This window comes from Canis lupus, chromosome 5, assembly GCF_048164855.1.
Source record: "Canis lupus baileyi chromosome 5, mCanLup2.hap1, whole genome shotgun sequence".
Classification (NCBI taxonomy): Eukaryota; Metazoa; Chordata; class Mammalia; order Carnivora; family Canidae; genus Canis; species Canis lupus.
In genome coordinates, this window is record NC_132842.1 from 79,651,660 (window position 1) to 79,667,597 (window position 15,938).

Genomic DNA, 15,938 nt, shown 5'->3' on the forward strand with positions numbered 1-15,938 from the left:
GTAAGTGGAGGCCAAGAGGCACCCCCAAACAAGGGGACGTCGGGTGCACCTGCTTACCCAGAACCCGGCTAGGGTGAGTGCCCGGGAATGTAATCACTGCAGGGTGCAGTCTCTGCGGTGGGTAAGCAAGGCCTCTGGTATCATGGAGATAGGGGTTTGAACCCTAGAGCTGTCTCTTCACTTCTCTGGGGCTGGGTTTCTTTATCTCCAGAGTGGGGGTAAAAGTAGCACCTCCCTCCCCAGAGGGGGTGTGGTGAGTCAGGGTGAATAAAGCACTGACCTGGCACAGGGACTGGCAGATACTTGCTCTGTGATTGTCACATGTTATCATTGCTGCTGCTGATTCTCACACATCTTGGCTAACGCAGCAAGCACAGCAGAAGCAATTCCGGAGGCCCTGCCAATCTAGGACACTGTTTGTTCCATAATCCATGGCTGGGCTGCCACTTTACGTACGTATTTATTAATTTGTTTGCTCATTTATTGTTTTTAAAGATTTTATTTATTTATTCATGAGAGACATAGAGAGAGAGAGGCAGAGACACGGGCAGAGAGAAGCAGGCTCCATGCAGGGAGCCTGACGTGGGACTCGGTCCCAGGACTCCAGGATCACACCCTGGGCCAAAGGCAGGCGCTAAACTGCTGAGCCACCCAGGGATCCCCGTTTGCTCATTTAAAGACACGCATATATAGCGCTTTATATGGCCCAGATTTTGTTCCGAGCACAAGGACAAACGTTAACTTACTGCATCCTTTCAGCAACCCTATGAAATGGGTTTCTTCATTATCACCACCATTTTACAGCTCAAGAAACCAAGGCACAGAGAGGTCGAGTAGCTCATCCAAGATCACACTGCTAGTGGCAGTGCTGGGATTTGAACCAGAGTCTGTGCTCTTTACCCCCTCCGCTCTTATGAGGAGATGCTTCTCTACACCCAAGGCCTTCCTCTTGGACACAGGGCCAGGCCATGCTTAGCTTACTTGTAAGTAGCGCTCAGCTCACGAAGTCATTTCCTGCCTCCGTACACACCCACGTAACCGCCCCCGGGTTGTCCCTGTAGACGGCAATGGGGCAAATTGTAATAACTGTACTAGCAGTAGCTAACATTTATTGACGGTTATCAGGTGCCAGGCCCTATTACGATGTCACTTAATCTTCTCTCCAATCTCTGAGGCACATCCTGTTATCATCCACATTTTATAGCAGAGGAAAACCAAGCGAAGAAAGGTGAAGTAAGGGCACAAAGCCAGTCACCGAGGGAGCCAGGACTCCCGTGGGCCCTGCACGTCAGAGCCCGACCCTGAAACCTATCCTCTGCTCCCTCCCTTGGTCACCTTAGAAACAAAGGTCGTGAGGCCAGCTGACATTCCTTGAGCATCTCCCACATCCCAGTCTCTGCTCTGGGTGCTTTGTATGTACCGACTCATTGATTCCTCAAATAACATCATAATGTTGGTCTCTTAAACCCATTGCAGATAGGGAAACTGAGGCATGGGAGGTCAGTTTATTTGGCAGGCTGCTGCAATGGCCTCCTTCTGCCCCTGCAGAGAGCGCTGCCTCTGCTGAAGAGAGCCACCTTGCCCATGCTTCTGCCCCCCTCCCCTGGCAGCCTTGGCTCAATGATTGCCTGATGCGGGGAGGGATATAAAGGTCCCACTGGGGGCAGCTCTGAAGGGTCACCCATCTCCAGAAATCCCCACAGGACTGGCTGAGGCTCTAATTGAGGCTGCATTGCAACTCACCTGTGCCCCCTGCCAAGTCCTGCTTCCTTCTTCCCTCCCATGAGGACCCCCTGATTATCTCCATTTCAGAGCTGCTTCCTGGGGACCTGACGCATGACAGTGGCAGGCACACCTCTCCACTGGGCTTCAGCATGGAGGCTGTAGGGAGGGGGTGGGCGGGCTGATGGGATCCAGGGGCCCTCCCGAGGTCACCCGTACCACCAGGGTGCTCTGTTTCGGGGCGGGGGGCAGTCCTGGTTCTGCCCTGCCCTGGTTGGAACCCGGGGTGCAGAAGCCAGTGCAGGGAACCCCGGAACAGTGCAGTCAAGGCGGGCTGGGATGAGGGTTTGCAGATAGATGTGGCCTCTAGGCCTCAGCCATTTTTCTGGACTGATGACACCAGTAGAGGACATCCCCAGCCCCGCCATCCCATTCACCACCAGGAATGGTGGCTTTGAAGCAAAGCCCGACGTGGACTGTGCCCTCGTCTCCCAGATGCTGTGTGCTTCCCACAGTTCACGGGTTCCTTCCCCCTCGGGCACCCAACCGTCCCCTGTCCGGGGACTCCTGTGGACCTGAAGCCAACGGCATCCTTTCACACCTTGTGGGGACAGACCGTTCCTGTGCACTTACCTGCTCCTGCGGTGTCTTCTCTGCTTTCCAACAGTGGCCGACCACCCTCTGTAGGATGCTTTCTCCAGCAGCGCAGCCCCTCTCCTACCCACCCCCCCCCGCCTCCTTTCCCCTCCGCAGGTGGTTTGGGTGCTGCCTCTCTGCACTCATCAGGGTTTCAGCCCTGCCTCTCCTGGTGTATCGTGCGACACTGTGACACAAGAGTGTGTGAGTCCCATCTGTGGCTCTGCCCTGCTGTGAGCTTCTCCCCAGAGGTGGCATCCTGCTCTCGGGTTCTGCAGCCCCCAGCACAGCCTCGGGCTCAGGCCGGGCCCAGGACACCTGTCACCAACTGCTCCTCACCCTCCTTCTTGTGGTTTACCAGCGGCTTTGGTAAAAGTTCTGGTAGGGGAAGAAACTAAGACCCAAAATCACCGGAAATTAGGTTTGCAACTCTCCATCTTCTTCCACAGACTGCAGTCACCGTGGTTTTTGTCTGGGCCAGCTGCTCACACCCATAACTGTATCAGACCTAAACATGCGGCCTTGCGAGACTGTTCCAGGATCTAAGCCCTGTTTTTCTTTCAGCTCCTTCTGCACAGAGTTCGTGACGGACCTCGTGAAGTGGCTGGAGTTGCCCGAAGCCGTCTTGCCAACCATGACTGCTTTTGCCAAAGGCCTGGGAGGTGAAGGAGCAGACGTGTTTGCTCCGATTTTATTGAAGGACCCCATCTTGAAGGATGACCCTTTGGTGATCATACAGGTACACGCACCACCCCAGGGGCAGCTGCTGGGGAACATAGAACAGATCATTTCCTTTTTTTTTTAAGATTTTATTTATTTACTCATGAGAGACACAGAGAGAGAGGCAGAGACACAGGCAGAGGGAGAAGCAGGCTCCATGCAGGGAGCCCAATGTGGGACTTGATCCCGGGACTCCAGGATCATGCCCTGAACCAAAGGCGGATGCTCAACCACTGAGCCACCCAGACGTCCCTCATTTCCCTTCAAAGTCAGTCTGAAAATCGTATCTAGTGGGGTGATGTAGTTGAAAGATAAAATATTCTGGGGCCCCCTGGATGGCTCAGTCAGTTTGGCACCTGACCATTGGTTTTGGCTCAGGTCGTTACCTTGGGGTCGTGGGATCGGGCTCCGCTCAGTGTAGAGTTTGCTTGTCCCTCTCCCTCTTCTCCTCTACCCCACCCCACTCGCTCACACTTGCTCTCTCTCTCTCTCTCTCAAATAAATAAAATCTTTAAAAAGTAAATAAGGAAGATAAAATATTTCATCCTGTTATCACAGGATGATGATCACAGCTAATAGTGAGTTTACATTATTGAGTATTTACCATTGATTTAATTCAGTGCTTACATGGTGCTTCTTATATGGTAGCACCCTCCGAATATTAACTCATTCAATTCTCAAAGCCACTTTATGAGTAGGTGGTGTGATCATTCCCTTGTTATAAATGAGAAAACTGAGTCACAGGGAGGTTAAGTGACTTGTTCAGGGTCAGGTGGCTCAGCCAGGATTTGAACCTTGGCAGTCTGACTCCAGGGTCCGGGTTCCTGAGTGCTGAGCTGGGGTGCCTCTCTTTGGTTTGTTTTGTTTTGCTTTGTTTTTTATTAAATTTTTAAAGATTTTATTTATTTATTCACGAGAAACATGGAGAGAGAGAGGCAGAGACACAGGCAGAGGGAGAAGCAGGCTCCATGCAGGGAGCCCGAGTGGGATTCGATCCCGGGTCTCCAGGATCACGCCCTGGGCCGAAGGCAGGCGCTTAACCGCTGAGCCACCCAGGGATCCCCAGGGGTGCCTCTCTTTGGAAGCAGCAGCTGTGCTAACCTGTTAGCAGGTCACTAACCTGCTCTGTGTGCAGTCAAAGCAGGCAGCTTGTGACATGGCTATTGTCAAATGAGCAGATTTCACTCCTTGGGGTTCTCACACATCTGTGCATTTATTGGCCTCCCTGTGTGTCTGGCTCAGCACTAGAACACAGGGCAGGGATACTTGGTCTATCTTGTTCTCTGACTTAGTGAAAGTCAGTAAATATTGGTCAAATGAGCAGGCTAATTACCCATCAACATATTGCTAATTCCTGTTACTTTTCTCTCCCCAGGACCTTCTGAGCTTCTCACTCAAGGATGGTGAGCTGATTTTCTTTCTAAGTTCTGTAAACCTTTTTTTTTTTTTTTTAAAGTTCTGTAACTTTCGGGTGCTCATCTTCCCACTTGGCCAGTAAAGCCAGAAATGGGTGTTGCCACCTGTGGGCCTGTCCCCCATGGCCCCGTGTAGTGCGGGATTCCACCTGCATTCTGGTGCATGAAAGGAAAGGAACCCTGTGTCCTTGGGGAGCCAGTGAGCACCTCATTGGTGCCAAATGCTGTGGTTATTTCCTTTCTCCTCATAAGGCCCCATGGTTTTACCTCCTAAGGGGCTCTTGAGCCTGACTCCACCCACCAGCCTGGTCTGAGCCACCATCCCCCCGCCATCCTGGATGATGGCAGGGGTGTCCTCACTGGTCTTCCTGTCTCCACACTAGCTGGCAGGCTGTTCACAGAGCACGGCAACTCTGAGCTTTCCGAGGCACATGGGACCGTGCTGCCTCCCGGCTCCATCCTGTACTCAGGAGAGGGGCTGGCCCTGGCCCCACCCCCACCTCTCCTCTCTGCACTCCCCTGCCCACTCTCCACCATGGGCCTCCCCGAGTGCCCGTGCTTCCTGCACCATGGACTTTGCACATGCCCTTCCCCTGGCCACAGAGGGTCCTGTTCCTCTTGCCCAGTGACTCCCTACCTTGCCTTCATCCCTTGGCTCAGGTATCACTTCTCTGGCCTCCCGTCTGGGATGCTCCTCCCAGGACCACGTGGCCATGCTTGTGGTTGAATAGTTAAGGCATTTCTTTGCAGGCTTCCCCTCCAGACCATAGCTCCAGGCAGACAGAGCCCTATCTGATTTTCTTCACCACCACCACCCCGCCCCGCCCCCGGCCATATTCCTGGTCCCTAACACAGCACCTGGAGCATAGTACATACTCAGTAGATCTCGAATGAATGAATTAATGAGATAGATGTTACTGCCCCACTTTGTGGATGAAGAAGTTGGCTCAGAGAGGCTAAGTGGTTTCCCAAGGCTGCGCAGTCCGTGGCAGTGCAGGATTCCATCTACATTCTTGCCTAGGGCTGTTGTAAAAAATTACCAGATGCTGGGAAGCTTGAAGCTGCAGAAATGTATTCCCTCACAGCTCAGGAGGCCCTGAAAGCAGATGTCAGCAGGGTCTCACTCCCTCTGAAGGCTGTAGGGAGAACCCTTCTTGCCTCTTGTGGCTTCTGCTAGCTCCAAGCATTCCCCAGCCTGGGGCTGCGTCTCTCCAGTGTCTGCCTTCGTCCTCCCGAGGCCTGCTCCTCCCTGTCCTCTCCTCTCTGGGCCTCCTGTAAGGACCTCTTTCATTTATTTCTATCTGCAAAAACCCTTTTTCCAAATAAGGTCACCTTACAGCTTCTAGGACTTGGATGTGTCTTTTTTGGGGGGTCACCATGCAACCCGTTGCAGCACCCCAGAGTGTTCTGCATCAAACCACTACAGAGCTGCCCACAAGCACCTCCCTGAGCCTGTGGCTCTGCCTCAGTTTCTCCCCACCTCCTCCCTGCTGGGCTCCCCTGTGATTGTGCGTGTGGCTTCTTCCATTCCCTGAGCTGGCAAGAGGTTTTGGCACAAAGACCTCCAATGTTTCTTCTGATGGCGAGCAGGGAGGGGGAGCGCAGAATGGCAAGCGAAACCCCAACAGCCTCCAAACCGTCGCTTGGGAAAAAGTTACACCTTTATGAAAAATTACATAGGGTGCAACTGTACCAAGCCTGCCTTGGAACCCCGGCTCATGGGGGAGCAGAGGGGAGGGAGGAGGAAAAAGAACAGGAAGAGTGTGTGCAGGAGCATAGGCAGGAAAGTGCACACAGGGGAAGGTCCCCGGGGCAGGGCTTTGGGCCACCTTGGCGGGCGCGGGCAGCCGAGCTGGGAAGGGAGCAGGATGCATCTCACCTGGGCAGACTTTAGGAGGCATCTCCTTCAGCCAGGTGTGAGGAAACACAGCATCACCGAGGGCAGCAGAGACCCTGGGGGTGAGGGGCTGACCCAGGAGTGGTTCTGACCGAAGAGATCGCAGAATCGCCAACCGACCAGATGGAGGAAATTCAGGAAAGGAGCCGGGAGCAGCGTCTCAGCTCTGGAATTCTGGTTGCCCGATGCCACTGACTAGGGTGTTAGGGTGCGGCTGGCGCACCCTGGTGTTTGTCTTGGGTGACCCCTTCATGCAGAGTGGTGGTTCGGGGACCCTATGAGAAGGGCGCTGGGACCTCCTCCAGCCTACACAGCGGGTCAAGTGTATCCTCATGCATGCTTGCTCATGAAGCTGTGTTCAGCACGGTCAACTGGCCGAAGCTGGTAAGGGGCAGAGCTGGACCTTCTGAAACAAGTACTAATACCCAAAACCTTAGTGGATTTTACCCACAGGGTTGGGATATACAGACACATCCCCACAGAATATACTAATACCTTGTATCTAAGATGCACCCTCCCCAGTGACCTCAGGAGGTGCCTTTGGATTATCTGGTTAGCCTCCCCAGGCACCTGTGGCTTTGCCGCCACACAGGGACCCCACATGGTCAGGTGCGAGGGCTCCAAAGGTCTACAGGGGTCAGAGATGGGTGGATCCTCAAACCATCTAGACCACCCTCTCAGCACACAGGTAGGAAAATGAGGCCTGGAGGTGGGGCTGGCTGGCCAGTAGTTGTTGTGCCCAATGCTTCATATTAATGAAGAACCAGGGACCAAGAAGTGGGGGCGTTTGGGGAGTCAGCCTGCCTGGGTGTTAAAATTCAAGCTCCACTTCAGCAAGTTACTGAATGGCTCTGTGCCTCAGTTTCTCAGGCATTAAATGGGAATACCAGTCGTCTTTACCTTAGAGGGCGGGAGTGGAGATTAAATGAGATATCCCAAGCAGAGCTCTCCAAACAGAGCCGGCCGTGAGTGCTGCTCATGCGTGGTGGTGATTAGAAGTAAAATGGCAAAGCCCTGGGAGTCGGGAAACCTGAATACTCCTCCTGTCTCTGAGACTCTCGTTGTGTGACCTTGAGCAAGTCATTTAACCTCTGTGAATGCAGCATCAAATACAAATAAGGGGCAACAGACAGATGCTCCTTAAAAACAAAAAACAAAAAAAATAGTCTTTGGTTCTAAGAGCATGCTTAAGGATCTTATAAGGAGAAGGTTGGTGTCAAAGTTGGCCATTTGTTCAGGTGGTTCCCCCATAAGCTCCATGAGGGCAGGGCCCTGGTCTGGCTTGTTCACCATGCCATCCCAACATCTGCACTGCTAGACACTTGGTGGGCATTTAGTGATTGCTTACTGGATGGATAGATGGAAGGATGGATGGATAGACAGAAGGGTGGATGGAAGGAAGGAAGGACGACCTTTCTTTAGAGAATGAGCTTAGGTACTAGCAGGGTGGTTTGTCTGAACTTGAGGGTTAAACCATCTTCTACAGAGATCAGGAAGATAGAAACCTTACGTGCCGCTGGGATTCTGAGTATGAGGTGGGGTGATTAGTCATGGAATCAGCCCAAGAAATCAATAAGAAAGGCTGGGTTTCTCAGAACTTCCTGGAAGGTTGACCTTTACCGACACTATTGGGATCTTAGTCACCAGACGGTGCCATCTTGGCAGCTGGGTGGACTTCTGTGTGTGGTAGCCGCGGTCTCTTCACCCAGTCACAACCCACCAAGCTCTTTTCCCACACAAGTGAAAAAATAATTATTTTTCGTGCTGACAGTTAAGCTGAATTTAAGCTGATAACTCTAAATCAAGAGTCGTCAAGCTCAGCACTGTGGTGTTTGGGACTGGATCATTCTTCGTTGTGAAGCCATCTGGGCCCTGTAGGATGTTTAGTGGTATCCCGACCTCCACTCCCTAGCTGCCAGTAGCACTTCCTGAGCTGTGACAACCAGAAATGTCTCCATAATTGCCAGATGTCATCTGGAGACCAAACTGTCCCTGGCTGAGAACCACCACGCTAGAACCCAGCATTTGTCCAGGTCTCGTGGGGCCGGTTTATTTGTAGTTGGGGATCTTTGTAAGTTATCCTAGTTGTTCTAAGTCCTGCATGTAGATTGTGGATTGCTGCATAGTATATAATCTTCAGGTCAACTGTGAAGGAAGCTAACATTATCCCCGCTGATCGGGGAGGAAGTCAGGCTCAGGAGGTTAAATAGCCCAGGGTTACCTTTCAGAGTGTTTCAAAACCCCATTTAGGGCAAAGCGAATGTCACTGGGAGCTCTGCATTGATGCCCGGGCAACTTCACCTGAATTACAGGGTTTGCCCTCTGCACCCTGAAGCCAAAGGAAGTGCCTCCCACAGGCGACAGCGGTCTTAAAGCAAGCTTGACTCTACTTTGTGACCTGGGCTTTATCAGTGAATTGCAAACCCTACCTCCCCGGTGAATCAGAAACGTTTGAGATACTGGTGTTTGGGCATGATGAAATTACACACACTGTCACCTGATGGCAGCTAGTGTTTAGGGCAGCGCGTCCTTTGATGAGTAGGACAGCACTGGACAGTGAAGGTCAGGGTGCAGTAGTTTCTCTATTGAGAGATGCTGGTGGAGGAAAGAGCCCAGAAGTGTGGGTTCTGGCCCCCACTCTGTCCTGGGCATACTGGGTGACTTCGGACACGCCCCTTGCTCTTCCTAGGCCAGAGGGACGAGTTAGGCAGCAAGGGCTTGCACAGTATGTGGTTGTGTGTCTGGGGGTGCCCCCCACCCCGGGCTGCTCAGCAGTTGTGCAGGGCTGGCACACTCCTGCCCCCTGGTGGCACAGCTGAGATCCCTGGGTCCCCCCCACACACACCCCATCATCACCACCACAACCACCTAGATTTTCCAAAGAACCTGTCCTCGCCTTTATATGTGTTTACAGACCATGGCCTAGGCTATACCTGGAGGTGTGTGTACACCACATAACCCCTGAAGCCAGAAAGAGGATTGGCTGCAGACCATGGGATTGTCCAGGAACCTCCAACTCACTCGAGAGTAGATTTGCCTTTAAAGGACAGCCACAGTGGAATGGATGGAAACGTTGGCATCAGATAATCCTGGCTTGTTATCTGAGCTCCACCACTCTCTCAGCTGAGTGACTGTTTTACAAAGTTCCTCTGCACCTGTTCTTCCCTCTTGTGAAAAGCTGAGCATCGTCATACCAAGCTCCTAAGACCATTGGGAGGGTGAGCAATGACACATGCCAGCTCCTCGGGTGATGCCCGGCACTTAGTAGCATGGCGGGGTTCCTTCCTGCAGGGGCAGCACGGGGGCCATCTCCATCGTGCCCCTGCCTCTGGGCCTGAGGGCACCCGGACCTTATCAGACCAGGAAGCGCCAACCCGTTTGCCCACTGCTATGTTTCTTAGTGTGGGGACCACCTGCTTCAGAATCAGGTGGCCAACTGTTAAAAGTACAGATTCCCAAGCCCCATGCCAGACCTCAGGCGGGGCCGAGGAATCTGAATTTTGGTGAGCTCCCCTGTGACCTGCCGTTGTGGGTCTCGACCCAACGTCACATCATCTGGGCTCAGGTGCTCAGTGACTTGCAGACTCTGGTCTCCTGAGGTTGGTGAAAGATCTTGCAGAGGCTGCTTTGGGGCTGTTTCAAGTCCTAGTGACCTTGGACTTTTGAAGATACCCTCCCCCTGAGGTTGGAGGGGGTGAGGACAGGCACCCCGAAGCTGACCCTTAGATCTCTGAGCTGGAAGGGACCTCAGGAGACCAGCTTCTCTGGCCTTGGTCCTTCAGGTGGGTTTCCAGAAGTGCCATCCCAGGCGCTGGGCTGGGACCTGAGCAGTCCTCAGGAGCAGCCGAGGCGACCTTGCCTGCCTACTGCCCACTACTGGGTGGGCTGGGGAAGATGAAGGCCCAGCCCAGATTCAAGGGGAGGCCAGGAGGAAAGAGTGGAAGCCAAAAGCAATATATGGGCTTGGGAGGTGTGTAAAGATAGCGTTTTGCTGCCTCAGCCCCGGTTCCCGTGTCCTGGGCGGTGCCAAGGGCACAGCCTCTACAGCCAGACCAGCTGGGTGGCCCAGGGCAAGTGACCCAGCTGTCTCTGTGTCCTCTTTAATTAAACAGAGATACTACAGCAGCTGCCTGCTGGGGTGGCTGTGACGTTTAGGGACTCAATTCATATGGAGGGTAGCACCAGATCTGGTTTGGAGGGAGCGGTGCATAAATGCAGCTTCCACTGTTAACATGAGTATTAATCATGGGGTGTTTCTGCTGGAAGGGGATACAAATCTTATGCAGCATAATTATCCTCCCCTATTTTGGACCTCTCCCAACACAGATCAGTTCATTCATTCATTCCTACAAATATTCCATTCTTTATTCTTACCAAGATTATTACGTATCTGCTTTGTTTTAGGCACAGGCCTGGCTGCTAGGGATGTATAGTGAATTTGGAGCTTAAATTCTAGAGAGGGAGTCAAACAAGTGGGCCAATCTAAAAATCAGGTTTTGTGGTTGTTTTTTTTTTTTTTTTTTTTAGATTTTATTTATTTATTTATTTGAGAGACAGAGAGAGAGGCAGAGACACAGGCAGAGGGAGAAGCAGGCCTCATTCAGGGAGCCCGATGCAGGACTCGATCCCGGGACTCCAGGATTATGCCCTGGGCCGAAGGCAGATGCTCAACTGCTGAGCCACCCAGGTGTCCCTAAAAATAGGTTTTAAATGGTGATAAAGAAATACCTCCTGATAAAGGAATAGAAAGCAGTGATGTGGAGTCAGGAAGGACTTCTCAGGGAAGGTGACATTTGAGGAAGAAACGGAGTGATGAGCAGATCCAAGAGAGTATTCAAGGCGTTGTCAAGACTTTGACATTTGAGAGTAACTCATTGCTGTAAGAGATGACCCTACCCAGAGGAGGAGCGAGGCCTTACCCAGCAAACCCACTGTCCGCCTTGTTCCCTGGGGCTGCAGGGCTCAGAGGGTACTGGAAAGAGAGAATAAGTCTTGGCTGGAGGTGGGAGGCGGAAGAGGGTGGGCACATCGGAGAGCTCCAGTGAGCCAATACCTCTCACTAATTGCTGGCCATCATCCTGGGCCCTGGGAGACAATAAGGAACAGAGGCAAAGTTGCTGCCCTCATAGGACTGACAGTCTGGTGGGGAGAGCCAGACAATAGAGCTATCCACAGATGCACCAGTGGTAGGAACAGGGTTGGAGACGGTGTGGCCAGAGTGCTGGTAAGGGTGGCAGCTGGTAGTTGAAGAGGGAAGGTGGTCACAGTGGCCACGGCAGGCAGTGGTAGTGGAGAGCCGGGGTCGGACTCAGGATATATTTTAAAGGTGCAGCAGGGACGCCTGAGTGGTTTAGTGGTTGAGCATCTGTCTTTGGCTCGGGGCGTGATCCCTTAGTCCCAGGATCGAGTCCCGTATCGGGCTTCCTGCGTGGAGCCTGCTTCTCCCTCTATCTATGTCTCTGCCTCTCTCGCTCTGTCTCTCATTAATAAATAAAATCTTTTAAAAAATAAAAAATAGAGGTGCAACTGACAGCATTCATTGGTGGATGGATTGGATGTCAGGATAGGGCAACAAGAAAAACCAGGAACAGTGCCCAGGCTTTTGACCTGAGCTCCACAGCAGGATAGTCAGGCCCTGGAGGAGTGAGCTGGCCACCTGGCAGGTTGGCAGTAGAGCCAGGACCAGGAAAGCCCAGTGTCGGGGTCGCCTGGGGCTCATGCCCATCCCTCACCACCTACCCTCTGCCTTCAGAGGGCCTCAGCTGCATCCTAGTCCAGCAGGGACTGGATGCCTGGCCACCAGTGACCCTTACACAAGGCTGACATTCCAGAACCCCGTGCCTGAGTATACTTTGGGAGGTGATCCCACCTATACACCTGGCAACCTATATTCCAGGAGCTGAATCACTGCTGCCTTAACCAGTGGAGTATGAATTCGCAGCTAATTATAATTGCCACCAATTAATCACTGTGGCCAACGCTGGCTTGCTTTCCACTGCTCCACTATCACCTGGGTGCAATAGTCTACGAAAGCGGAGAGCTCCTTTGTGAAGCTTTAACTGACCTAGTAACCCCAAGACACGACATGTCTGTTCCCCGACACGTAGACAGTTGCAGTCAAGGACAGCAGGCCAAATGCCACCAGATTGCGGCTCGTTCTGGGTGCCCTGGTGCTAGGAAGGAACTGGCTTACTCTGCAGAAGCTTGAAACCTCAAGCTTCAGGCCTTTGGAGGGCTGTGCGTGGTGAAGGCTAGCCACTACTACTTTAGTATAATATAACTGCCCACATCACGGGCACCCAGCGGAGGAGTCTGATCCCATAACATTCATTAGGGGCCTCTCGTGGACCAGGAGTCCTCTCCTCATGCCTTTGTGAGGTGACTCTCACCATTTCTGTTTTCCACCCGAGCAAGGATGAGCTGTTTGCTCAGGGGTAGGCACAAAAACAGGATCCCACCTCGGGTCTGTCAAGTTATTCATTGAACATATATTATTTGTGGCAAACACTGCTCGGAGAACTAAAGATAGGGCAGTGACTACCTTTATAAGATTGCCCTTATAAAGTTTATATTTTGGGAGGAGAGACAAACAAGCAAAAGTAAACGAATATATCAGAGAGTGGAGCTCTGTGAGGAACAAAAGGCAGGGAAAAAGTGATAACGAGCTATGGGCAGGTGCTCAGGAAGGCCTCCCTGGGCAGGAGGCTTTGAACAGAGACCTGAACGAGGAGGAGAAGCCTCACATGAAGATCTGATGAATGAGCCTTTTAGGTGGTAGAAAGAGCAAGTGCTACAGCCCTAAAGCAGGAACATTCTAGAAGGCAAGGTCAGGGACTTTGACCAGGGGCCTTGAAGGTCATGGTAGGGTTTGGATTTGGTTCTAATCATGACAGATCTCTATATTATCACCAAAGAAAGAAGAAAGCAGAATGTCGGGAGCCCTGACTGGAGTCCCATCTCCAGGCCTGGAGATGCTTCTGGGCTGGGGGATGAACCAAGGAGGGCAAGGGGGAGCCAGAGGGAGGGAAGCCCGAGAGCAGAGTCAGGGGGGACAGCAGCTCTGTTCCTCTTACTTCTGGCCCCAGAGCAGTGGTCCTCCAACCTGGCTGTGCACTTGTAGAGACAGACTCAGATGCTCAACTGCTGAGCCACCCAGGTACCCAATGGAGACATTTTGAGATAAACTAATGGTCTCGGGGACTTTTGATGTGTGGGATGAAAGAGGAGGGTGGACAGATTCCCCACCTCCAGCTTGGGTGGCTGAGCAGGATCATGTTCTGAGGTCCCTCATGCCTCACTCACCTGATCACAACACATTCATACAAGCTTCTGTGCCATATAAATAGAGCTTGGACAGACCACCTTTGGTTAAGTTTTGATCAATTAATTTTTCCAGTTATAACATCAGCCCAAGTTTGTTATGGATAATGTTGAAAAGGCAAAAAAAAAAAAAATCCTGTTTGACATACTTCTCTCCCTTTTTCCTGTTCAGTGGGCTTTTCTTCCTTAGTTGGGGCCCTATGGCTTATTATCCAGTCAATCTAGCCCTTTAAAAACATGTTTCATTACATAAGCATCTTTTTCAGATTTACAAACTTTCCTTAGGAATCTTTTTTTTTTTTTTTTTTTTTTTTTTTTAGGGCTTATTCTCCATGGGGCGGATGTGCTGTAGTTTGCTTAACAAATCCCCTGATGTTAGAAATCTCCAGATGCCTATCACTTCCACGTTAGAAATGCAGCAGTAAGGCCTTTACTCACTATTTTCCACATTTAGGATTGTTTTCTTAAGATTAGCATCTCAGAGATGGAATTCCTGGGCCAGCGGGATGCACATCTTTCCTGCCTCCTTTTTTTATATATATATAAAATACTCATAACCTAAAAGGTGACATTTTATGCATTTTTAAGTGTACCGTTCCGTAGTGGTAAGTGCATTCACCATGTTGTGCTGCTAGCACCACCATCCATCTCCAGAGCTCTTTTTTTTTTTAAGATTTATTTATTTATTTGAGAGAGAGAGAAAAAGCACAAGCAGGGGGAGGGGCAGAGGGAGAAGGAGAGAGATCCTCAAGCAGACTCCCAACTGAGCATGGAGCCCGGATGCGGGGCTTGATCTCACAACCCTGAGATCATGACCTGAGCTGTAACTGAGTCAGACAGGACACTCAAATGACTGAGCCTCCCAGGTGCCCCCCAGAGCTCATTTCATCCTGCAAAGCTGAAACTCCGTCCTCCTAAATGCTAATTCCTCCTCCCCCCACCCCCAGCCCTTGGTCGCTGCTCTACTTTGTGTCTCTATAATTTGTGGGGTACACACTGTCCTCACATTCTGATCCATATTGTCAAATTGCCTTCCAGGCAGTTCAAATCAATGCACCCTCCCACCAGCGATGTCCTTGAGCACCCACCTGTTTCCATCACCTCCTTCACAGCTTTGGGATCAAAAACATTGATCTTTGCTAATTTGGTGAAAAATACCACCTTGCTTCTGATCAATGGCTTTCAGCGTTGCATGGTAGCGCATCCGGGACGCCGTCCTGGGGTTTAGTTGACCGCTGCCCGCGGGGTCATGCATGTAGGGTGTTTCCAGGGCTGGGACTTTATCCATCATACTGTTGTTCGGGGTTCTGGGCTTAAAAGCTTAAACTGATTCTCTGCCCTTGTTTCTCTCTTTCGAGGGCGCTACGATGCGCGGGCCCGAGTCCTCATTTGCCACATAAACTCCTTCTTCCGAGTGCCCTTGGGGGAGCTGGATCTCCTCGAAGAGACGTTCCTTGAGAGCCTGAAGGAAACCAAAGAGGAAGAATCTGAGTAAGGGAGCCCTGTGACCCTCACTCCTGCTAGCCAGGAAGCAAGGACTTCCCCTTGAGTGTACTGTTCAGATAACTGATGCTCCCCTCATCACTCCCTCCTCCATCACCCCATTAAGAGATGGTGGTGCACTGAGATGGGAGGAGCACTGGACCAGGAGTCCCAGTGCAGCCCAGACTTGCTGTGTGGCCTTAGCAAGTCATTTCCCCTCTGGGCCCCAGTCCTCAGTTATACAAAGTGTTAAAGTCTGTGACTTTAACAGTCCATGACTTTAACACCATGCTCCACCTCAGGCTCTTGTAACACCTCGCCCATGGGCTGGAGTGGCCTGGATTAAAATCCTACCTCTGACACCCATCTACTTGTCGACCTTGGGCAGGGGTCCCCCATTCTCTAAAGATTTTATTTATTTATTCATGAGAGACGGGGTAGGGGGGAGGCAGAGACAGAGAGAGAAGCAGGTTTCCCATGGAGTAGGGAGCCCAATACAGGGCTGGATCCCAGGACCCTGGGATCATGACCTGAGCTGAAGGCAGACACTTAACCAACTGAGGCACCCAGCCCCCTCTTGTCTAAACCACAATATTCTTTTCTGAAAAATGGGAATAAGGATAGAGTCTTCCCAGGGTTACTGTGAAAAACGAATGTGGTCATGTAGAGGGCTTGGCCCAGGGCTGGCACACAGCAGGTGTGCCATAGATTTGAGTCCTTCCCTTCCCCCACGGACCTCTGAGCTA

At 51.7% G+C, this 15,938-nt stretch overlaps 1 protein-coding gene across 3 annotated transcripts in view; it reads left to right on the plus strand.

Moving 5' to 3' along the window:
- TMCO4 (transmembrane and coiled-coil domains 4) overlaps positions 1-15,938 on the plus strand; it is a 90,918-nt gene that overhangs the window by 17,629 nt on the left and 57,351 nt on the right. For all 3 annotated transcript variants that reach the window (XM_072828064.1, XM_072828063.1, XM_072828066.1), the window contains 3 exons: positions 2,923-3,097; positions 4,454-4,481; positions 15,069-15,201. In XM_072828064.1, coding sequence (XP_072684165.1) covers positions 2,923-3,097; positions 4,454-4,481; positions 15,069-15,201 — 336 coding nt within the window. The remainder of the gene's footprint in view (positions 1-2,922; positions 3,098-4,453; positions 4,482-15,068; positions 15,202-15,938) is intronic.